This window comes from Lytechinus variegatus, chromosome 11 (genome assembly GCF_018143015.1).
Source record: "Lytechinus variegatus isolate NC3 chromosome 11, Lvar_3.0, whole genome shotgun sequence".
In the NCBI taxonomy this organism is placed as follows: domain Eukaryota; kingdom Metazoa; phylum Echinodermata; class Echinoidea; order Temnopleuroida; family Toxopneustidae; genus Lytechinus; species Lytechinus variegatus.
The window spans coordinates 11,704,092-11,729,476 of record NC_054750.1 but is presented as its reverse complement, the minus strand read 5'-3'; the positions used below and the strand labels follow the sequence as shown (position 1 = coordinate 11,729,476).

At 38.5% G+C, this 25,385-nt stretch overlaps 2 protein-coding genes across 4 annotated transcripts in view; both read left to right on the top strand.

The window, feature by feature from the left end:
- Positions 1-354: 354 nt before the first annotated feature.
- Positions 355-17,102, top strand: LOC121424051 (plasminogen activator inhibitor 1 RNA-binding protein-like). 3 transcript variants are annotated; one of them, XM_041619631.1, is made up of 6 exons: positions 356-822; positions 5,663-6,035; positions 7,049-7,120; positions 8,579-8,668; positions 9,929-10,154; positions 11,320-17,102. In XM_041619631.1, the coding sequence occupies exons 1-6, from the start codon at positions 615-617 to the stop codon at positions 11,605-11,607; spliced, it is 1,257 nt and encodes a 418-aa protein (XP_041475565.1). In that variant the 5' UTR covers positions 356-614; the 3' UTR covers positions 11,608-17,102. The 3 variants fall into 3 exon arrangements, with proteins under 3 accessions (XP_041475566.1, XP_041475565.1, XP_041475564.1); XM_041619630.1 differs by having other exon boundaries at positions 357-822; positions 7,046-7,120; XM_041619632.1 differs by lacking the exon at positions 7,049-7,120 and having other exon boundaries at positions 355-822.
- A 5,759-nt stretch (positions 17,103-22,861) lies between these two features.
- The window catches only part of LOC121423622 (F-BAR domain only protein 2-like), a 108,247-nt gene continuing 105,723 nt past the window's right edge, over positions 22,862-25,385 (top strand). The window contains exon 1 of the mRNA XM_041619012.1: positions 22,862-22,992. Coding sequence (XP_041474946.1) covers positions 22,966-22,992 — 27 coding nt within the window. The 5' untranslated portion in view covers positions 22,862-22,965. The remainder of the gene's footprint in view (positions 22,993-25,385) is intronic.

The window sequence follows — 25,385 nt, the reverse complement described above, 5'->3', positions numbered from 1 at the left end:
TAATAAAAAGTATAAATTTATAAATTTGCAGGACATTTTCTTGCAGTCTCGCTTGATAGGATTCTCGATTTTCATAAAACCGGGCGAATCTAAAATTATAGGGGGGTATATAGTATATCTAATGGTCGCTAGAAACGAATTATTCATATTTTGGAAATGTATATTTAATGAATGATTTTTTTTACAAATAATTAAGGATTTTCGTTCACCTCAGGTTTATAGCTTATTATTTTCAGAAGAGATCTGGATCAGATAAATGCTTTTGAACCCCTTTTAAATATATTTGTCCAAGAGAGCGAGAGCGCGCGATTTTTTTTCCTCGAGAACTATACTACATGCTAAAAACTCGTACGACGCGACGTACGTAATCTAGCGCAGGCTTGAAGTACGGATCCTTCCAGCGCAGCATGCCTGCCCCATCAGCTTAGCATACATGCCGATCCCTCGCTCTCGTTCGATGTAAACATTGCATAGCTATTTTTCCGCGCGTGCTTCCCATTGACTTTGTGTACAGTCGTAACGCCATTTTTAATGACGGGGGATTCATTGAGAGAACGCATTTTATAGCGTTAAATATCTTTCTAATCCTTCATAGAACGAAGGATTTTATCACAATGGATGTTACTTACACTATAGGAGTAAGTAACCGTTTCCTTTTGGACATGGATACTGTGTCCGATCCACAGGATATTTTTGCTGAAAAGGAACAACGAATGAAGGAGAAGAAGGAGAAAAGCAGCAAACCCAAACAGCCAAAGCCTGCGAAGAAAGCAGAACCAGCCAAAAAGGCCCCAGAACCTGAGCAAAAATCGAGGAAAGAAGGTAGAAAAGCTCCCTTTTTTCTTGGAAATGAAATGTATGATTTATGATGTGTCTAAGGTAGTACTTTTTCATCTCCCCCATTCAATATTTAGGTTTTAAAACGTCTTGCAAAATTATGTTCGTGGGGCCTGAAATAAATTTTCTCCACACTCCGTGCACCACCACCCTAACCCGGCATGCTTTCATATTCATGCCGCACGTGATTCAGTCATTGCGTTTACTCTTTGGCAATTGAAGTTGAATGTCCAACTCCAGGGTATTGTGGAAAAAAGTTAGGGTTGATTTTGAAATAATCATTTTTTGTTTGGCAATGAATGAGGGGCATGAAGCCATAATGGATGTAATTTCGACACGAAAAGAAAAATGGATGCTAACTTCAGCATGTTCAGTCTGTTCAGCTAATTTGTCCTGATTCCTGGCAGTAGGCTAGAGCGGCCCACGGCCAATATGGGAGATAATTATTAGAGACTTGCTTTGCAAAAGAACAAAAGAAACAACACCAACAAAAGCGCAATTATTTCCACCCCAAATTTTGTCTCGTTGAGGTCAGAAGTAGCCAGGAGGCGTTCTGGGGTAAAAATCATAGTACTATTCGTACCTTTTACCCCCTAACGCCAGGCGCTTGGCCCTATAGGACCGCACATCGGAAAGGAAAATGCAACTATACAAATGCACCAAACAGCGCCTTATAATTTGAATCTGACGTTAACACTTCTGTACATGGGTATAAATATCGGTTAGCACAGTTTGGTACATTAAAATTAAATGAAAGGGAACAAAAATCGCAGAAATGGGATGAAGAAATAAAAGTAGAAGAGAGTTTACTCACATTTGTTGTCTTCGCCATCTTGGATCCATTGTTAATGCAACCTAGTTACGTGACGCTTATAGAGGGCGGCAAAATCAAGTGCTAAAATGTCCCGCTTCAACCACTGAACCAGGGGGGTGTTTCATCAATATTGTCACGCGACATGACAGTTGTCGCGTGACAATATTGATGAAACACCCCCCTGGTTCAGTGGTTGAAGCGGGACATTTTAGCACTTGATTTTGCCGCCCTCTATAAGCGTCACGTAACTAGGTTGCATTAACAATGGATCCAAGATGGCGAAGACAACAAATGTGAGTAAACTCTCTTCTACTTTTATTTCTTCATCCCATTTCTGCGATTTTTGTTCCCTTTCATTTAATTTTAATGTACCAAACTGTGCTAACCGATATTTATACCCATGTACAGAAGTGTTAACGTCAGATTCAAATTATAAGGCGCTGTTTGGTGCATTTGTATAGTTGCATTTTCCTTTCCGATGTGCGGTCCTATAGGGCCAAGCGCCTGGCGTTAGGGGGTAAAAGGTACGAATAGTACTATGATTTTTACCCCAGAACGCCTCCTGGCTAGTCAGAAGCCCATTTGCTTTGAGTGTGGATGGCAACAAAAATCCTTATCAAAACAAAAGTAGGGGCCTAGACCATGTAGACGTTGAATTTTTAAAGTAGACATTGAAAAGGGGTAATTTTTCATGAGGAATCTGCTTATCACATTTTTATTTGTCGCCAAGGTAATCCTTTGAAAGCAATTGTAAACAAAGGAAATTGGTCTCCCAAACTGGAGACTCTAAAATTGGATAGGCCTACCCAAATTCTTTAAAAAAAGTCTCTGATATTGGAGATACCGTAAGTAATAGTCTAACCGCACCTTTTTCTCTGCGGGATAGAAGCAAAAGTCGGGGGTGCAGTTTATCCACCGTGATGGGTCTGAGCCAGCCCGTCACGACTCCTCCCGAACATGCAAGTCTGCCAGCTCACCACACATCGAGTGGCCAGGCGTAACGCCCAGGGCAATGTAGTTTAGAGGGTTATGAGCCACGGGTAATGGGAAGTGATTATTATGATCTTCATCAAATATTGTCCATAACAAACGCACCCACCTTCATGACACTAATTTCGACTTTATTTTCGATTCAAAGCAGCGAAGTTCCCTGGCTAAGTTCAAAGAGACGCCAAGCGTACTCAGTAAGAGCTAGAGTTGAGTAGCTGAGAGCTTGTGTTGTATTTTGGTTATTATAGTGCAACTTAAGCTGGCGCTATTCATTTTAACCCCTCCCCTCCAGAGACCCGTTTCGCACCAGCTTTTTTTTGTGAAAGGTAAGGATGTATTTATCGCAAATATGTTTGTAAAATATTTTGTGTACCCGCATAGATCCTATTAGAGCGAATTCTACTGCGTTGTTGGTACAGTAGCAGATACAAATTTTGACCGTCGCGAGTGATATATTGCTACTGAATGGTAAACGGAAACAGCCAGACATTGTTTAGATCGATAAATAGGTATATTTCTGTCAAGGATATGCTCCGCTGAGACTGTCTTGCTCCGCGGCATCCCCTCCGTCAATAGACTGATGATGTCCATCGGGCTCGTTCGTAATGGTGGAGCAAATAACGGCTGCTTATTACTGCAGCGACTGTGGAGAAAGGGTGCGCTTTTGCACCCTCCTCAATAACTCCTTAATTTTGCTTTTTGACGCGGGAAAAGGAAGAAATATTAAGATAAATTTATAACAAATACGATCAGCTTACCACCTCTCTGAAAAATCTTGAATTTGATGACAAACAGATCAGGATCATCCAGGTTCTTCTTCGTTCGCTTGATCAGCACTGCTACAGCTGAGTGCACATGTATGAACGTGCCAGCCAATTCACTGGCACGTCCTTATGCTCGGCTGTAGCCGATGGTGATTGAAGAAAAACCTGGCTCTTCCCGATCTGTTTGTCATCAAAATTCACTATTTTCCAAAAAACATCAGAAAATGTTGAAAAACTCAGACGAAAAAGCAGATTTATCAGTCTAGACATTGCTTTGCTTGGAGTTGGATTTGCTGTTTTGATATGGACCGAAGTTAGCCACCAAAATTATGCGAACAAATGGGTGGGCTGCCGCAGGCAGATCCTTTCACTGATTTCAGTTTACAGTAAAACTAATTACAGACCTTCATTTTTGAGGAGCGCGATCGCGCCAGCGCTCCTTTAAAAAAATGAGAGCAAAAAATCGCGCTCCTAAAAAAAAGGAAAAAAAATTGCTAAAATTCCACAGTTTACATCTTTAAATCCATGAAATGGCATTCTTTTTTCCATAATTCCTTGAAATTACTTTGATTTAGTTGTAATCTATCAGAAAAATGAAGAATATTCATCTCTTTCCCGCCTTTGATTTTAATTTAAACTCGGTAAATGTTGCAGTCCCATATGTAGATTTTCATGGCAACACCATGGAAGTCTACATGTGGGACTACAATATTTACTGAGGTAAGTTCAAATCAAAGTCGGGAAAGAGGTGAATATTCTTCATTTTTCTGATAGTTTTAAACTAAATCAAAGTAATTTCAAGGAATTATGGAAATGCCATTTCATGGATTTAAAGATGTAAAATGTGAAATTTTAGCAATTTTTTTTTCAATTTTTTTTTTTTTTTTTAGCAGGAGCGCGTATGACGTCTTGTAAACATATTGACGTGTCCCAGGCCTAGTTTCACTACAGATTAATTAATAGCTAACACAGCTATTGCATATATACAATGTTAAGAAAAATCTACAATTTATCATACATGATAGTGAGCTCCTCACGGAGAGCGATTCTGAGGAGCTCAATTGAGCTCCTCAATTGAGCTCCTCAAAAAAAAGTAAGGAGAGCGATTTATTGAGCTCCACGAAATTATAAACGTGAAGGACTGTAATTAGGCCCTATGGCAAAGCCAAGCAAAGAGATGTCTGAATGAGAATTCAACAATGACATCAAGATCCAACTGAAATAGAGCCAATGGCGATATTCTGAAAAGCAGTGGGTACATTGATCTTAGTTGAAATGTGATTGAGGGACTTGCAGTAACATTTGCGAACAATTACTGGTCTGGAAAGTCTTGAAGTAGGTAGGTGCAAAACAGCATTGGCACCCATAGATCCCACAAAATCCCCCTCCCCCCCCTTTCCAACTAGCTTGCACAGGCATAACTGGGTATTTTTTGACAGGCAGCTTATTTGTTTATATTTATTCATCAAGACAGGGTTTTCCAGTTCAAGCCAATATGCCTCCTTTACAAGTAGGGACAGCGATTTCCACGATCGCAGAAAACAGGCAAAATTCACAGAATCTGCCTTATGAAACTGAAAGTGGCTATTCAAACGGAAAATCACGGAAAACATTTTTTTTCTCAAAATGGACAGAATAGCAACAGAAATTACTCCTAAATCCTCAATGAAATATGAATATCAGCTGGTAAAAAAAACAACACGATCTCACTTTGCTACAACAATAATGACCATCCACACATCGTGACTGCACTGGAGTCCCTCCACCCAATTGTATCAAAATTAGTTTACACTCACGTCCGCATAAAGGCAGAAACGCGGCTGTGTGTTGCTGCCCTCTGCGTTCGATCATAATATCACATCGAGATATTCCTCAAACCCAAATTGGTGGATAGGCAAAGTCTTCTGCTCAAAACGATGTCCAAAAAGTCCCCAATTCAGAGATAAAATCTCATTTAACCACAAAATAATGTGAAAGGTAAGGATGTTTTTATGTTTCTTTGAATAGTTTTTGTACTTGAATCTTATCGATTTTAAAACATTGTTAGTACGGTGGCAGATAAAAGTTTGACCAGTGTGAGCATTTTGACATCGCTACTCATTGCGTATTGATTTTCAACGGAACTGTCACTTTTTCATGTACACAAAGTCTATGGGGAAATGGAATTTCTGTTTTCAGACATGCTGAAACAGAAAGTAAGATTTTCTGAAACGGAAAATCACTGTACAAGATTTGGTTTTGTTGTTCTTCCATGAAGACACTAGGCCTGAAAGGAGTGATCGCCCGGACACTGGAAGGAGAGGTGGAAGAGGGGGTCGCGGAGGCAACCAGGACAGACCCAACTACAGGAGAAACAACAACAACAGAAGGTCAGAGGGGCAAGACAGCCACCTAGAAAACCAGGAGAACCAGGCACCTTCAGAGTACAGGAGTAGCGGTGGGGATAGGCCACCCCGTGATTTCCAAGGGGATAGACCCCCACGTGGAGACTACCAAGGTGACAGACCGTACAGAGGCAGGGGTAGGGGAAGAGGAGGCCCTCGTGGTGGACGTGGAGGATTCGGTGGACGAGGAGGATCATCTGATTATCGGAAGAGAGAGTTTGATAGGCATAGCGGATCGGACAAGAGGTATGTTTGCCTTATAGGAACTTGTAAAGGGAATTTCAGGAATGGGATGTATAATTGCCCAACCTATCGCCAACTCAATTATTCAAATTAGCCAACTGGTAGCTTTTTAGGGAAGTATATTTTATCAGGTTTATGGATGGGATATGTGGTGAAATTATCGATTATAACAATGATTTTCATTCTGTTTCTGTCAGCTACATTTCACAAAGAACGTTGCACTAGTACATTGCATATTGCCACCCCCCCTCATGTTCGCCTAAATATTCAGTACATGCACTCACTTGAAATCGAACCTACATGTACATGTAATGGCCATAAGTTTGTTACTTGGTATCAGTTGGTCAAAGATCAATTTATATTGTAATTAAAGAATCATTTTATTCATGTAACAGCTATCACTTTCCATCTATATGTACATGTACTCTGTAAATGTTACCATTCCTTTGCATTACTAATGGCGCAGTCACATTTCCCCTACAGTAATAAAACGGCAGTTTTTACATTTTTCGTATCAGCTACATATATAGGTGAATTTAGTAAAAATTAATAAAACGGCTGTTTTCGACTCGCCGTACGGCCGCCGTTGGGAAATATGACTGCTGCATTAGTATTACCGGTAGCTTAGAAATAGCAGATTTTTTTCCTGATTGTTTTTCGTATAATCTGTGATATCTGCCTTTTTTTGTTGCAATCTTCTTGTATCCTACATGTATTTAATTGTTCCAACTTGTTGCTTAGTACATGTCATTATTACAGGTGAAAGAAAATGATATCATTTTACTAGTCTGTCCCTCGCCCTTGTTTTATTTGCTTATTTGTTTATTATATTTTTATTGCTCTTTCCTCCCCTCCCCTCTATTTGCTTCATGTTATCCCCTGTGCATGCATGATATCTTTTCCCTATTCCACCCTGTGGTTTGTTAAACCTGCCCATGGCCCATCCCGCCCTGGTGTAACATACCCTCTCAATGTACGCCTGCATCCAATTGGTTCGTGTCTTGGTCTCCCAGCAGCTCGTTCAAAGGCCAGGACAAGAGGGAAGGAAGTGGCTCCCACAACTGGGGAAATATCAAGGACGATGTCAAGTAAGTCCTGCCTTTCTCGCTTCCCTTTTTGTCTCACCTGCATAGCAGAGTGAGACTATATAGGCGCTGCTTTTCCGACGGCGGCGGCGTCAACATCAAATCTTAACCTAAGGTTAAGTTTTTGAAATGACATAACTTAGAAAGTATATGAACCTAGTTCATGAAACTTGGCCATAAGGTTAATCAAGTATTACTGACATCCTATTAGAGTTTCATGTCACATGACCAAGGTCGAAGGTCATTTAGGGTCAATGAACTTAGACCATGTTGGGGGAATCAACATCAAATCTTAACCCGAGGTTAAGTTTTTGAAATGTCATCATAACTTAGAAAATATATGGACCTAGTTCATTAATCTTGGACATAAGGTTAATCAAGTATCACCAAACATCCTGCATGAGTTTCACGTCACATGACCAAGGTCAAAGGTCATTTAGGGTCAATAAACTTTGGCCGATTTGGGGGTATCTGTTGAATTACAATCAAAACTTTAAAAGTTTTTGGATCTGATTCATGAAACTTGGACATAATAGTAATCAAGTATCACTGAACATCCTGTGCAAGTTTCAGGTCACATTATCAAGGTCAAAGGTCATTTAGGGTCAATGAACTTTGGCCGAATTGGGTGTATTTGTTGAATTACCATCATAACTTTGAAAGTATGTTGGTCTAGTTCATAAAACTTGGACATAAGAGTAATCAAGTATCACTGAACATCCTGTGCGCATTTTAGGTCATATGACCAAGGTCAATGAACTTTGGCCATAATGGTGGTATCTGTTGAATTACAGTTTCAGGTCACATGATCAAGGTCAAAGGTCATGTGAGGTCAATGATTTTTTGGCCACATTGGGGGTATTTGTTGAATTACCATCCTATCTCTGTAAGTGTATTGGTCTAGTTCATAAAACGTGGAAATAAGAGTAACCAAGTATCACTGAACATCTTGTGCGAGTTATAGTAGTTTTCAAAGTCAGCACTGCTGCTATGTTGAATCGCGTGATGCAGGTGAGACGGCCAGAGGCATTCCACTTGTTATGCCTTTCACAACACTCCCATTTCTGCCTAGGATTGAATGACCCTCATGATAAGTAACAAATTTCACAATACAAACTACATTGCAGGAAGGGGGAGGGGGCAGAGTTCATGAATGAACTACTGTAACTAACTTTAAACCAAGTGCTCTTTATAAACTCTGTCTTGAAGAGTGAGATTTGAGAGTGGGATGTGTAACCCTGTCCTAACTGCTGCTAACCCCTTTTAAAATACTGTTGAATTGCAATTTTGTTATATTTCATTTGCGTGAATTTTGAATTCCAAACGGAGGGGGTTGGGGCTTTTTTATTGTTACAGTTGAGTAGTAAATGTAACGAGATCTACTCCAGAACAAGATTTAGATAGTGTATTGGTATTATTTTCTATTATAACCATTCATTCCTTTTGTAAATTTTCTTGTAGGGATCTGAATACTTCGAACGCAAGCGAGGAAGGCACTACACAAGAATGGAACCAACCTGCTGACGGTGAACAATCGGAAAATGCCCCAACGTAAGAACAACTGTCCCAATGGGGTCCTACCACTTTTCAGACAAATGTAGTCATTACTTTTGCCATATTTTACGGCCATATTGTAAAAAATACTTTTTGTATGTAAAAGGGCAGATTCTGCATTGGTTTCCCTTTATTAATTTACTTGTTTACTCTAAAATATAAGCTAGTTAAAACTACTGGAGTGAAAAGAAAGTAAAACAAATGGGGGGGGTCATTATTGTGTCTTGTCAATGTTTGCTTTTACTAGTTTGATTTACTTAGTATTAGATAGGATTTTTAACAAACAAACGACTGTTAACAAATATCACTGTCTTGTTACTTGTTGGTGCCTGTAGATAAAATTCTCGTCAACAAGCAGCTAACATTGTTTCATTTTTTTAACCCTATCCAGGCCGGGGGGGGGGGGGCATCCCCCTCAACAATTCGCACAATATTTTCGCCACGCGAAATTTTTTGACCGCGCCGCTTGCTGACTTTTTACTTTTAAGTCTTGCGCAACTTTTGAGACCAGTTTTACGTCACCTGGGTACGCGGTTCCGGAATCATGCAACATTATGTAAGTGCATGTCAGACCAAAAATTGCTCAAAAACGTGATTTCGTGTACAAAGTCAATGCAAATTGTGTTTTTAACCAAAAATCATAAATGGATGATTATTTTTATTTTTGCTTGTCCAAATGTATTTGTTTTATGCTGTTTATGATCTCAGAAGAGTCCCCAACAAATTTCATTGAAAAAACAATGAAAAATAAAAGGTCCAAAAACAGAAATACATAAGAAATTGCAAAAAAACAATATAATACATAAGAAATTTATCTGATATTGCAATTTTTTTCATGTACACTTGCTTAGAACACCACAAAGAGTTTCTAAACCAAAAAATTAGAACATTTGAAGCTTTATTTAGGGAGTTAAAGTGAAAAGTATGATTTTGCATACTAATTATGCATAAAATAGCATAATCACTCAATAGCAATTTGCATAAAATAAATTACTATACAATTGTTATGTCCCAGACATTCTGTGTGCCAATTTTCAGCGCCGGCCATATGAACTCCCAAAATACCCCGGCCTAGATAGGGTTAATTGATCAGATTTTGTAGGAAATAACATTGTTAAAATCAAATAAATTATGGGACATCTCATTTAGGGCCAGAATGCGATCAAGTCGTTGATATAGTCAAGCATAAATTTGAATTGAGCTTCATGGAGCATTCCCTGGTCCCGTTGTTACACTCGTTTTTATTGCCCGTTGTAGGACTACTCCCAAGGAAGGTGAAGAGAACGAAGGTGCGCCGGAGGATGGAGAGGAAAAGGAACCGGAAAAGGACGAGATGACCCTGGATGAATACAAGGCTATGGTCTCCAAGGAACGTGTCAAAACCGAATTCAATTTACGGCGAGCTGGCGAGGGTGAAGATAACTCGCAATGGAAACAGACCTACGTTCTCAAGAAGGAAACGACCAAGGATGACAGCGAAAAGGTACCCCCATTTTTCATTTTATGTCATGCATGAGGATCTCTACAAGTTGCTGGAGTGGGGTTGGCTAGAGTGGGAGTTACTGGTGGTAAATTACCTCTCTATCACTTTTGAGGAAAATAGGGGAAAATATGGAAATGCTTGGAAATACTAAAAACTATACTGAAATATTTTCAGGTATTGCCCTTTTCCAAGCATATTCTGCCATTTTCCTGTACATCTTAATTACTTCCCAGCTTTTACAAATTTTTCGGGATATTTCCCACCTGAAACAGGAAATACCTCAATTTCTTTGGAAATCGCCAACCCTGAGCTGTTAATTGTTGCAGAAAAAAAGGATACTACAATTTCACTTTTCAAATTGATAGGGATGTGATGGTGAACATGAATTCCACGAATTAAACAGTTTTGTTCAGTAATTGGTTCATCGATAATAAATTTAAATGGAGAGTTAGGGACCTTTTTTTTTTTTTTTGTTTTTTGTTTTTTTTTGTTTTTTTTTTGTTGAAGAAGCACAAATGCTCTATACCACCAGTTCCCTGCCTTTGATAAATTAACTGACTTTTTTTCTTTTCTTCCAAGTCAGGGTTAGGAAAAGAGATAAATTCTTCTTAGATTTTCCATTGGCATGAAATACACCATATTATATAAGTTACAATTTTGTGGTGTGTATTCAAGATTGTGATCATTTATATTTTTGATTAGTTCAGAAAGCAATCTGAAACAATGGAATACTTCAAATGCAATCATCGTTTTTCCAATTCGGGTGCCCTGGTGAAACAATTTGAATATTAATGACTAGTGCTAGATGTTCCCCTTGTAACGGATGTCCGTTACTCAGAGTAGAATATGTATTTTCCGTACCAACAGACATGTACCACTTTGTATATTTCACCCATCATTTTAGTATTCTAGTTTTCCTTGGCCTGACAGTGTCTGGAGCAATACAAAGGTATCCCTGTAACGAGACAGAAGTACATTCTTGGCCATTAAAAGCCATCGTTATTAGAGGCATTTCTGGTGCTTGTCAAGGAATCTTGTATTGGAAAATAATGATCCATGTGCCCATCAGAGCTCGATGCACAGTACATGTACCTAGTCTTGATAGCAGGGAGGAATTTTTTCTCTCAAAATCCTTATACTTGACACCCTTGTTCTTTGTCTCCAGCATGAATATATCTACCAAAAGGATCACCATACCAAGCAGGATGCCTCCGGACTGATCAACATCACCTTCTCTGACCAAACCCCAGGTGGGCGAGGCCGCGGCGCAAGGAGAGGTGGGCGCGGAGCGGGTGGACGGGGTGGAGAACGCGGCGGAGACCGTGGTGGTGGTCGCGGACGTGGCGGAGACCGCATGTCACGTGGAGGCCGTGGCGGACGCGGTGGAAGATACCGCGACGAGTCGGCCATCGCCGTCGACAACGAGGAGGAATTCCCCTCCCTTTCGAAGTAAAGAGGGTGCAAGAAATGCACGGTTGGTAACAACACAAGAAGTGAAGAGAGAATAATGTGCTGTGTAATTTATTCCCTTTCGTATAAATATTTTTCACCTGCAGTTAAACACAGGTGTTGTTTTTTTTGGAGATCACGCTCTGTGAGGTTGCGTTATACTACATGTGGGGTATAAAGGCAATGAACAGTTGTAGGTTCCTTATTTTGACCCAGCTGACTCCTATCTACCCCATGGCAATATGATAGCCCGTATTTCTTTTGTGATGTAGCTCGAGATGGAGCTTGTAATTACATTTTTTTACCATCAAAAGAGAACATTTCTGTTGAACATTACAGATTTAAAAAAGTAATGTATATTATCTTTTTTATTCATCATCGGTCTTTTTGAATTATTGTCTTCTTCCAACTGATCTGTTGTGAGTAGCTATGTACCAAGATGAGATTTGAAGCACCATACAGTTGCAATGTGTGCCATGTTAATGTTTAGGAGAATGTATTATTATTGGACAGAATCACGCGGGTAAAGATTCCCCATTTTAGGTTGGAAGGTGAAAACGACATGAATCGGAGAATATAATTGTTTAAAAGAGCTTTTGTGTGGAGTTCATAATGCACAATGCTTGCATCTGAAGAAAGATGTTTTCACAATTTTCTAATTTAATGTGCGTGTCCACTCAGTGGCTGTAAGACACATCATTGGCAAGGGAATATTGTCATGGCACTGCGTTCGGTATGCCATTATCCTTACATGTGTGAACTTGAATCGTAATGATGTACCATGAATTCTGCATTATAATAATAGTATTATTTCTTTGTCTGTCAGACCAGGAGCCCGTAACACAAAACTTAGCAATGATCGTAGAACATTTTTCTACGATTGATTCCATTGACTACAATGTACAATCCATCGTGAAAATCAAGCGTACGATCAATCGCTAACTTTTGTGTTTCGGGACTCAGGACACTATCTCATAAAGAGTTGCGTTTGATCCAATTAATCACAACCATAGCAAACCAAGAACTAGCACTACCAACAACTACTAACATGTCAGTTCTTTGTCTATATACTTATGCATTTATTGTTGTGTCCAGAGGGAAGTTTTATACATTTGCTATACAAACATCGATGGATTTCAATAGCTAATTGAGATCGATTGTATCAATCACAACCTCAGTGTAAGAAGGGGTCATCGCTTGTTTTTGGCAGGAAGATAGTGCACTGTATAAAGGAATTAATGTTACCAGTCAATCTGCAATGCAACTCTATTATTTTCTGCAAGTGAGGAAAGGGAAGAAGAAAATTTGGATGGCCACAGAAGGGAATGTTCAAGATAATGATAATACTCTTTAATATATTGGAAGGTTTGGTTTGTGATTGCTAACACATTTACTGAGAAAGCGTTAGGAACGTACCTCTACCCCAAGTTCAGCAACTTCAGGTTCTTGTTTGAAGGGAACTATAACCTCTTGACAGCATGGCAGTGTATGCTTGAATGAATAGAAAGTGGATAATTACAGAAGGTAAATATTTGATGCAGAAAAATCACAGATCAAGAAATAGAAGACGGGGTGCCTTGGCTGCTCAATGCATCTTATTGATAACTCCTTGGAGAAGCTTGGAAACAAAATAATTCAATTTTCATAATGGAGAAAAATATGTATACAATTTGTATTTGATGCTGAAAGTAAGCATTTAAAAGACATTTGAAAAAAAAAATCTGTGAGAATTGTTTATTAAAGAAGTACTAAGAAATTTCTAATAGCTTTTGTAGTCTTATTGACATTGATGTTGGATGATAGACTTGCCGACGGATGTAAGGCATGATATGAAAGATGAACTATAAGTATTCCAATGAAAACAATTATGGTCTGCGTTGAATTGCTGCTATATGCCTTGTTCGTATAACTTGAATAAATTTTTGTTCAAGTACCCAAGGGGAATATATGAATTATGTATAATGCCAATTATCCGAGGAGAAAACTTTTATGTACATTTTCTCTGAAGATAAAGTTTGTACAGAGTTAAATGTTTGACCATTGATTTAAGGGAGAAATGATGGGGTTGTCATAGATGATTAAGTTTCATTTTGCATGTCATTTCTAGTATCATCCATGTACATTTTTACATCATTAAATGACAAATCATTTTAATTAGCTTGCTTGGGGCAGTTGATCTATTCCATTTGTTCTCATATTTGTCAGATGATTGGGAGACAATATGTTCAAAATACACTTGCACTTGATTGCAAATGTCATGCGATTAATGCCACATATTATTTTGCAAATGGCAGGTTACTGCTTGGGTGCAAGTTTGCAACCCAATTATAGGGGAAGTAAAATTATTGATTGCAATCTTTTGCCATGCCCTCCGAAGTCTCCTATCTCAAGGCTGCATACTTTTCTTCTGCTTACTCCTAGTTATGGTGGTAGTAATGATTAATGACTTCATATGTTTATTTCTTTTTAATATGAAATGAATTCCATCTATACCTTTGTTGCAAAGTGTGTTTAATGCTCCTTTTTGTGACATTGTTCATATTCCATGTTAGAAGAATATATTTTTCATTTAAAAGGGAATCAGAAGCCAAGTTGATACAATTTTGTTAACGTTGATTGCAGTTTCCAACAGCATTTTTTCATGAACTTGGTCAAGAAAATTGTGCAAGCTTAGATATTTTACATGTACTTTTCGATCTGTATCCATTTGTGGATATCTTCCACTTGCACATGCAAAAAATATCATCTTAAAACATAGTGTTGGCTCACCTGTATTGCTATTTTTGAGAAGTTAATGGGAAAGGTTTGACCAGTACATGGTTTATCACAAGAAGCTGGTGCTTAGGAAACAGGAGTTTAATACACTATAAGACGACCACAACGAAAACATGAACTTGGCAATTTGTGTTTTGTAAACCCTCTACTTTACCAAAAGAGCTATCATCCCCTATAATGCACATCTGCACCTCGTGTCTGATAGATTTGTTATCATTGTCATACAAGAGTATTATTGCAATATGATAAAGCAAGGTTTGATTTATTTCATGTTGATAAATGATTATTAGGTGACCTCATATTCCAACCATTATTATATTATTGACCCTGTGTGTATTTCATGAAGCTGTTTGTAAGTTAGAAATGACTGGTGATCCTTTCTTGGGAGCTAAGTACATGCTAGTTATGATTAAGCGTATATCATTACGCACAAGAAAGAATCGCCAGTCATTGGTAAGCAGTGAGTAACTAACGAGCACCTTTATGAAAAGGCCCCCAAGAAGGTATTTACTGCTTCGGCTACCACATCTGTTCCCGTCATGTTTATGAATTTATATGTGTGAGTGTGAATCTCAGAGCTGCCAGCTATTTAAAAAAGTCATAATTTATACGATTTTCATGTCAAATTACACCATCACGCTTTTGAGGTAGAAAAGGTATACACATTTAATACTCGCGTAGTAATACATTGCACAGTGAAATGTACTTGCCTGACTAGGCAAGCTAGTGCTTCACAAAAGTTATGTAATACTCTGGATAAGTATTCCTGACAACCGTCCTGTAGGGTTGGCAAAACTTGGCATTTACTTCTAAGAAATTTATAATACCGCTTGGCAGGTATTAGTTATATACCTTTTATCTCAGAATGATGACTTTTGAGCTTCTAGGTTACTACTTTTTACTTTGTCTTTTAAAGGTTGGCAGCTCTGGAATCTGTTTAAATTAATGATTCTTGCAAAGTGTTAATCTTTGCCATTTGAATTTGTTAGTAGCCAAGCTTTTTTATATTCTTGATATTTTCCCTTTTTTATGAGTTCTTTGTATTCTTTTCATCGATAAATCTCATAACTATCCTTTCCCCGTTTAGTACAAGGAAGACTCTAAATCACCTAGACAAGGTGGCATGAGTGACTGTCAGAAGGATATGGGAGCAGGATTTATTTAGTTGTTCCAAGTCTTCTGTTGCATCCCATGTAAACACCTGTTTTCTATGACGTGTCCACGAACCCTAAGGCCGTGTTGCATCAAATTCGGTCTCTGTCACTGCATTCCCTACGATACCAAAATGACTCATTGAGCAGTTGCGAAAAAGGGTGTCGCAAGTAATATTTGGATTGCTCAGACATGTTGCATATTTGGTATTAACGATCACTTTGGGATTGTATTTCCAAAAAAAAAATTATTATTCACCATTGGATGGGGCCGAGACTAGTCTTTGTGTAGGGCTGGTTTGTGAAACCAGCCACATGGTCATGTGACTTAATCACACCTCCCTATGTCCTTCTGACTCCTTCACCCAAGTGCCAACCAACCTGGAAAGCATTTCATGGAACAGATAATGATTTTCACTGACAGTTGTTGAAAGCTACTGCAAATCCTTGGATGTGATTGGCTGCAAGTCAAATAGTCTGTAAAAATCGCTGAAATCTTTTCCATGAAATGCCATTTATATGATGCAAATTAACTATTATCTAGCTTCCAGTTTCTCTGCATGAGATTTTCCATCTGTTTATATATTCACATCCCTGTAATTAAATGGTAGTCTACACTCCCATAACCGCCGAAATTTGGATAGAAGATGACACGATTATACATAATTTTCAAGTCATTCTCAATTGCAAAGAAATTATTTGTTGTGGTACTGAGCCAAAGCACTATAACTTTCAAGTGAATTTTCAGTCTCTTGCTAGTCGCACAAACGAAACTGACTCCAGACCTATCATATCTATGACGTTATGTTGAATTGCACATCATTCATCCGTCAGTTTGGAGTCTATTTCGATGGTGTGACCATCAGTAACTAGATATATGTATGTAGCATTTCTACAGACAACAGTCTTCAGGGACATTCTTTCCCTGCTTCCACAATTGCTATGCAATCAGGCAATGCAAAAATTCTTCATGCTTAGAACTCTCAAGGTATTGCCTCTGCTGAAAATTGAGAACATAGAAATGTACAAGGTGCAAACTTCATGTACTTACACTCGTGTAAGGTAACTCTCAATTGATACACTAGATTTCTCTAGTAAGTCTGGTGAGCTGTCTTTGCTTTTGCCCGCCGCATCCTGCTTTACTAGATGTCATGTTTAGCTGGGTGATCAGTGGACATTTTAGTAAGCAAATGTAGAAAAGCAATATCAGTGAAATTTGTTGGTACTCGTGTCCGATACCATCTCCCCCAAGAAAATGTTCGAAGGAGCTGATGAGAGGTATCAATAGACTGGCAATATGTGATAGGTTCTTGATGATGATTGTTACAGTGCTCCAGCACAATAGAGATTGGCTGCTACCTGTGTTTGAATTGACTGTCCTTATGTTTTTCTTCAGTAGCGCTGGTCTTGTACCAAACTACAGCACACTCACTATGTAATATATCCCTTGTTACATAATCCTTTTATTGTGTTGAAATGAAAATCCCAACATCTTATGACTTTTATGAGAGAAAGGAAAAAAAAGTATTTACAAGATGAGATGAAAAAAATAAAACTAAAACATTTCAAAATAGTTTTCAGATTTTAAGGAATTCTTTTTAGAGTTCTGTGTTGTCAATCACGAGCAATCAAAAAGAGTGAAATGAATAAGAAAAATGATTATTAAGGAGATGATGGTTAGTTTGACAATGTTAATTGTGATAACGTTGATGTGGTGGTGATACTGATGATGATTGGGGTGTAAGAGATGATGGTGATAGTGACAGTCGGGATGGTGTTCGTGGTGGTGGTGATGATAGGAATGATGTCGAAATGTTTATGGTGATAGTTGGCAATCATCGCAATGATGATGGTGAAGATGATGATCGCAGTGATAACAATGTATGGTGGTAATGCTGATGACGATGGGTTACAAGCAGAATGATAGTGATGATTTTGAAAGATGTGGTAGTGAACGATTTTGATGATTGCTGTAGCTTCTGAAGGTTTCCATGGCAAAGAAGAAGAATAGTGTAGTAGGTTTCACGGTACACCATGTTTCTTTCTTGGGCAAGTGTTGGTTCTGAAAATTAACCACCCAATCTCTTGGGTGGTCCTTTTCGGGACCAACACTTACCCAAGAAAGGTACATGAGATTGGGCGGTCCTTTTCGGGACCAACACTTACCCAAGAAAGATACATGGTGTACCTTGAAACCTACTACACTATTGATGATTGTTGTGATTCATCAGCAATTAGTGAGGTGCTGGGGACACTGCCCCAAGCCCCCCAACCTTCAAAAAAAACAGTTATGACCAATAACCTAAAAAAAAAGAATGAATAAATAATTAAAGAAGGGGTGCAATATTGTCCAAATCTATCACAAAAATAGTTTCATTCAAAAAGGGTTTGATTGACTGCCCACAAGACTTGTTCACAACATTTGAGAATATTTTCCCCGTGCGCCCTCAAAAATTGCTAGCTGTAATGCCACTGGTGGTTATATGGTGGTGTTGGCAGCAATGATGGCGGTGATGGTATGATGATGATGATGATGATGACGGTGGTGGTGATGGCGAGGATGATGGTAATGAATGTGGTGATGATGACGATCAGACGATGATGGTGTTGGTGGTGGTGATGGTGGTGGTGGTGATTATGATAGTGGTGGTGGTGATGATGATGGTGGTGGTGGTGGTGATTATGATAGTGTTGGTGGTGATTATGATGGTGGTGGTGGTGGTGGTTGTGATGCATGATGATGGCGAGATAAGGAAAATGGCAGATAGGGTTGGAACAGCAAGTTTTGTACGTGTTAGTCTTTGCGTGGAGGCACACTTGTTCATCAAAGTTGCAATCAGGGTCTGTACCTGCAGACTAATGAATAGTGGTGATGTTGGTGACGGTTGCTATGATCATATTGATGCATTGATGGGATCGGTGAAGATAATAATCATGATGATCACAACGATGATGACGATTCTTTTGTAGCAGTTGTAATTATAAAGAAGGGTCTTTTGTAACGACATATGGAAAAATCAGTGTCATATGGACGGACGGTGTGTGAAAAAGGCTCTGCCTCGTCCAAAATCTGGGACACCGCGGTACTGAAGACCGCCCCTTCAAATTTTCAATGGTTAAAAGGGTTCAGAAAAGAAGAATACCAAACAGTTTTATACAAACATTTTTTCAGTAAGACAATGTCGAATTGAAAACTGTTTCACGTTATGGAGAGAGAAAAAAAAAATTAAATAAACTAATTCTGCCAAGATGGAGAAGGGAAATGAAAAAGAAAGACAGGTAATATATTCGTCTAATAACTTCACGATACCCGTGTTTCTCATTTTAACCCCCGTCCCAATGAAATAAATAAATAAACAAACAAATAAATAAATAAATAAATAAATGGATGGATAGATAGATAGATAGATCAATGAATTATTGAATAAATAAATCAATCAATCGTAAATCGAGCTCATTTTATCTGGATTGTCTCCTTCTTCTTCTTCTTCTGATAAAGTACAGTCCACCGACTGGTGTATTGTCGTACTATATTTGGCAGGTCTGGTGTGGCGTATGTACAGTGCCATTTTAAAATATACTAAAAAGTTACTACTTGTAAGTGCAGCTAAAAAACCATGCTCCTCTCTTAGCGAAGCAGGATGCTCTGTACCTCTTGTTTGAAGAGGCTAACAGAGGTGACATTGGGTAGGGAAGGGCCTATCTGATTTGCAAAGGGTGGGGGTTTGCGGTCCCAAAATTTGAAACAAATCCTGGCCTCAATAATGTAAATTGTTATGGGGGCTGATTTGGGAATTCAACATTATAAAGGGGTTTTCAAGATCTGGGGGGCGTTTCATGAACGGACTTGTCAGCCGTTTTATCCGACAAGTCCCATTTTCTCCGACAGTCACCATAGTAACAGTACCTCTCAGCCAATCAACATCAGAGAAAGATGTCAGATCTGACAACTTGTCGGATGAAAATGTTGATGAAACACTCACCTGATGCCTGAAATGAGGGGCTTATTAGAAACGGGGAGGGGGGGGGACTCTCTCCGAGAAAGGGTTGGTCAGTGATGAAAAAGAGTGAAAATGATACGTTTTGGAACTATAACCGATGGCAAGAGGAGACAAGGGAGACCGGATTTCTGGGTTGTTATACGATTAGTATATCGGCCCTGTATAATCCGATTCAGACCACTACGGCTATAAATCCTAATCTGATCGGCACGATTCCACTACATGTACTTGGAATTCAACACCGTTGGTCGTGAGAGGGGGGGGGCTTAAAGGGATGGTCCTGGCTGAAAATATTTATATCTTAATAAACAGAATAAAATTCACAGACGCTGAAAATTTTATCAAACCGGATAACAAATAACAAAGTTATTGAATTTTAAACTTTATCAATATTTTGTGAAAACAGTAATATACACATCGTCATGAATATTCATTTGGTGGGCTGATGATGTCACATCTCCACTTTCCTTTTCCTTCACTTATTACATGAAATCATAATTATTTCATTTTTCATGCACATGTAAATGATACGTCTCCATTATATGATGAAATAAGTTGCGGCAAAAATGCATTATCAGTTGTCAATCCAATTGTTTTAGTAGTCAAATCTGTAAAAAAAAATAATATAATGTATATAAAACAAAAGAAACAGTGAGTGAGGGAAATCATTGACTGTCTCATTTATTTTGTATGTGTCACTGAGTAGAGTATATCACTATTTTGTGAAAAATAAGTGAAGTTTTAAAATGTCATAACTTTCTTATTTTACATGCGATTTTGATGAAATTTTCAGCGTTATGCTAGATTGATTTTCCTCTATTGATTTAAATCAATATTTTTCTGGGGTGGACTTGACCTTTAACTTCGTTGCTTCAAGTACTATGGGAATCTACCCGTATAGCATGAGGCCTGTCTCATAATTGTTTGAGGCTGCATACATTTTGTTTTTATTTTAGATATGGAATTTATCTGGCAATATGATAATTCAAGTTCTATAGCTATGAAATAATTTTTAATCATAAAACGAATCTGTCAGGAGTGAAAAAATAAAGAAAAAAGTAGGAAACGTTTTCATGGGGGAAAATTGCAATTTCGGAATGGAAAATGAAGAGAAAACATGTCGATGAAATCATGTTCATTATTTCACACTTCAAATAAAACTTCAAGTAGATATTCTAAAGCACTCAACGCATATAATTATCATTGATTAGAAAATATAAGATGGGGTTCATCAATATAGGATGCACTCTCAAAACAAATCAGTAAAGATTACTAGTTAATCAGGGGTCAGCTGGGTGCAACTATTATTCTAGTCATATTTGATTATTTTCTAGTCGTATTTTACCAGGACAAAGTTATTTCTGACTGTCACTGGAATACGTCAGAAATGTGACTGTACACATCAGCAGTGGCGTAGACAGGTCCTTAGACCTGGGGGGATGATCCCTATTTATATATACATATATATATTATATATATATATATATATATATATATATATATATATATATATATATATATATATATATATATATATATATATATATATATATATATATATATAATGTATATATATATATAATTAATATATAAATATAAAGAATGAAGGAGATAACGTACTCGATAAAAACAAAATATCATGGGCCAAAGCAGACGAGTTAAGATAACATCCCCACTTGGTGTTCTTTGTTCGTCCTCCAACTGTGACGTTGATGGCCGGTCTTCATCAGTTTCTTGACAACTTTTGAAGAAGGTCGTAATTTTTGACGTTTTCAAACGCTTTGCTTGCGACATGCTTGGACAATTTCACGTCATTACATTGACCGAAATTCACAAGGTTAAATTGAATCTTGTCTAGAAATTAGTCAAATTTTTATCGCGTAAATGCGCGAGATGATTATGTTTTTTTGTCAAAGGTCCGACAATGAACACGCTGAGGGTCGAGTTAGGCTTGTTCTGTGATCTTAGACCATTAATCAATCGTATCCATGGATTGATTCAATCTGCCTTCGTGAATTAAGGCATGTCTATATATTGGATGATTCTACCTTCTTTGAAAAGCGCAAAGTACTCTGAAAAAAATAGTGAAATAGTTCACTCTTTAAGGAGTGAATATATGAAAGAGTAAATATTGAGTGAAAAAAACCTCGGATATCACTGAGGCCATCCAAAATTTGCACTTTCATTCCAAAATCATTCATTTACTAATTCGCTCCTTAGAGACTGAAATTTTTCACCTTTCCTTTGCAAAGTAGGGGTTGAGGACATGGCCAGCAGGTAAAAAGGTCAGTGTATGTGTATAGGTAATTTCTTATTAATTCGTTTGAACAGTGTTAATGTGTTATGAAAGCAATTGCTCTGAAAGGGAGTGATTAAGCGACACTTTCTTAAATCTGTAATGAAATATTTTGAACTTATCTCCTTTGCAAATACATAATTATTATAAGGAAATGTACTTGGTGAAACTCTGAATAACGATCCTTAAATGTATATGACGACGCAAGACAGTTGTTATTACTTAAAACTTGGTTGTAAATGCATATAAGATGATTGACTCTGAATAAATGTCCATTTTTGATCATGTTTGTCATTGCTGTACGTTATGATTATTACTGCTATTATTATTGATTTTAACTAGCATTCATTGCTTTATGACTGTATAGTTTTGCGTCTTCCCCCACAGAAACCTGGGGGGGATGATTGTACACACCATCCCCCCACCTAAAATTCTGGGGGGATGCATCCCCCCATCCCCCCCGCTATCTACGCCCCTGCACATCAGTTGCACCGATCTAGTCAATTTGACTGATTTGTTTTCGGAGTGTGACGTGAATAGGCAGGCTTATCATGCTTAATAGTTGAAAGAAATTGCTCTCTTGCTTGGGGGGGGGGGTAATACTTATTTAATTGAATAGGTTGAATAAACCCTTTTAATAAAAGGCATATCCAGGGCGGTGCTACTAAGGACAGGAATCGACCGTCCCTGTTATTTTTTCAAGTAGTAAAAAAAGAGGATCTTAGCTGGATCTTTATAGTTTTGAAACTGCAGCAGGAAGCTTAGCATTCGACAAACCAAACCTACCTGATTCGAGTTCTGCACAATGAAAGATACTGTAGTATTCTTTTTGCTGAAAGCCAAGTCAATTCAACTCAAATTTTTTACACTACTCCTTTCACGGCCTCAGGTGCAACTGCTGTAGTTCCTTCCATTTTCAATGAAATTTGCATTCTGAAAATCATCTTTGGAATGTAAAATTCTGTATTTTTATTTTGTATTTCCAACCAGTTTATAAATGATTATCATCGTTTGATATAAAAGCAATGTCGCCCTCTGCGTTCAGCAAAAACAGTCAATAATGTCTTGACAAGTGCCGCCCATGAAGAATATGGGGAGATTCTTACGAACGGAATAAGTGACCTATAAAATTCACCAAAATGACTATATTCACGGAAAATTTCTGGGTAAGGAACATATTTGTATTACTTTACAAACATAAAGATAATATTTAATGAGTGTAAATGTGGTCTTATGTGTTCATATGGAATGTTAAAGTGTCGTGTTATGATGAATGACATCGCTGGCACTGTACTGCAGTGCAGCCTTATCTGGCCGTATGTTGCCGGTAGGCGGATGCTTGTCTGTACGTAGTCAATGTAAATTCTCATGTCAATTGTCATGAGTGAATTCCAAAACGGTGCTGAATATACCGTACGGGAAGTGATAGGGTGAGGGTGGGGGGGGGGGGGGGGGGGAGGGATGGCATACCTGTTCAAATTGGGTCTTGCAAAGTTTCATGCTCTTTTTCCCGATGAATGTTGACTGACTTGAGCATGTCAAGCAGATTCATAACAAAAATGGCCGATCGAAACTGGGGTAGAAGGAGAGAACTTTTCATTTTTTTGAGGTTCCAGTCAGTGCCTTGAATTTGATGTCAGGATAGGCCTACTACCACTCGTGAGACCATAATCCATATAATTGTGGTTAGTGCATAATTTCTGTTTTCATAATTTATCTTGATAGATATTTTGACCATAATCTACCCTTGTCCCGTGAGTATGGGTAAATACACGGTGAGCTCCTGGGCGCCGGGGTAATTCTAGGCCAGGGGGCCTATGCAATTTGCTAACATAATTTATTAATTTTCAAACTTGACATGACCAGACATTGTTGACAATGCTGCCCTGGGCTGGGGCAATAAGGTATATCGCTAATCAGAACTGCAATGCATTATGTGATGGCAAAAGGGGCCGTTAGCTAGTTCTGTGCACGCGCACTGTGGACTGTCCGCTATTGCGCGTGTGCAACGGCCCCTTTTGCGATCACTTAAAGCATTGCGGTTCTGATTAGTGATCCTGCGATATTGGTGACTTTAACTAGTATGGCGCTGTGTTGAATTCTGTTGTTGGGTGTTTTCTAACAGTTTGTGTTGACTGCTGGTTTTGAATGTCTTCTGAACTGAGCATCCCACATCTGGTGTTGACGATCTAGACCTAGACGGTTTAGACCTATGTATAATTTTATCATTCACCAACTCCAACACCCAGGCCAGGCGTTTGGGAAAATCATGATTTCACGAACAGGCAGCGAACAGGAAGAAACATCCCCATAAAATTTGATTTTGATTTTTACAGTTAAGATGAGTCGTGAGTGCAAATCATTAGAGCCTTTAACATTTTAAATGGATAATAATCTTTTGGATTTTTGAAGTGATTGTACAGTAGCCCTGGCATTCTGTGTGATGAAATTTTACTGTAATTTGATTTTAGTTTTGTCGTCGAGAAGTTCTTGTGTAAATTTGAGATGATCAGCAGCGCAGCGAAACGTAAGCTATCGATAACGCTGTCGGTATCATTCTTCTGAAACCAGCTTGGTATTGGAGCTCAGTTCAGCAGCCTTTCCACGCGCATATCACACGTAATCTCCCTGAAAGAAAATACCTGCTGAATAGTAGGTAGGCCTACTTGTCAAAATTACGAGAACTTTCACCGGAAGTTTTCCAAGGTTGCAGGTATTTTGGCAGTGAGAAAGCACATTATGGGAACTGTTTGGCCCAGGGTGTAGTTGGGCGCGGGCGCCATGGATGGCTACTGAGCTAGCGATTTTGAATCTCAGACCATACTGCACATGCCTGTATTAACTTTCGGGGCGGTTTGGCCCAGTGTGTAGTTGGGCGCGGGCGCCATGGATGGCTACTGAGCTTGCGATTTTGAATCTCAGACCATACTGCACATGCCTGTATTAACTTTCGGGGCGGTGTGAGTTTTGGAATAATTATCAGGTATTTTTTAGCTTGAAAAAGTCTCATAATTTAACAGGGATTCTTGTGATCGAGACGGTTTGAAACCACCTCGTGTCAGATAAAACAGTTATTGATATTAGACTGCTTTTCTACTACTAAGCTGAGCTTAGTAAGCGCTCCCATACAGCACAGTCTAATAATCATTGCCCAGGTTGTAAATTGTCAGTTGAAAAATATATGATAAGTTCTTTCTTAAGTTTTCATAAGTATGATGAAATACTTCTCCAGATCTTTAAGCATCGGGATTGCTGTGAGGAGAATGTTTGTTGTGACCATTCACCTTGAGTTCAGAGTTGCTAATTTTCCGGATTTTTCCGGAATTCCGGATTTTTTCCTTTCCTGAAAAATATTCCGGAAAAAAAAATCGATTGTCAAAGTGAAATCCGTAAAAATTTCCCCTCCAAATCTTGTCACGGAGTTCGCTACGGAGAGCGCAATTTCAATTTTGGATGGCCAATTTGCGCAGACGGAAAATTATTAGCGTTGTGCGCAGCATGAAGTTAATAGCTGGTACTGTACTTGCACGGTACGCGCGAGCAATACATTGTAGCAGTT

What these genes read in the sequence shown, in the direction of transcription:
- LOC121424051 (XM_041619630.1), top strand. Translation starts at nt 615, where the DNA reads ATGGATGTTACTTACACTATAGGAGTAAGTAACCGTTTCCTTTTGGAC. An exon ending in CAATCGGAAAATGCCCCAAC is followed by an intron (nt 8,669 to 9,928) that starts GTAAGAACAACT and finishes TGCCCGTTGTAG; the next exon opens with GACTACTCCCAAGGAAGGTG. An exon ending in CCAAGGATGACAGCGAAAAG is followed by an intron (nt 10,155 to 11,319) that starts GTACCCCCATTT and finishes CTTTGTCTCCAG; the next exon opens with CATGAATATATCTACCAAAA.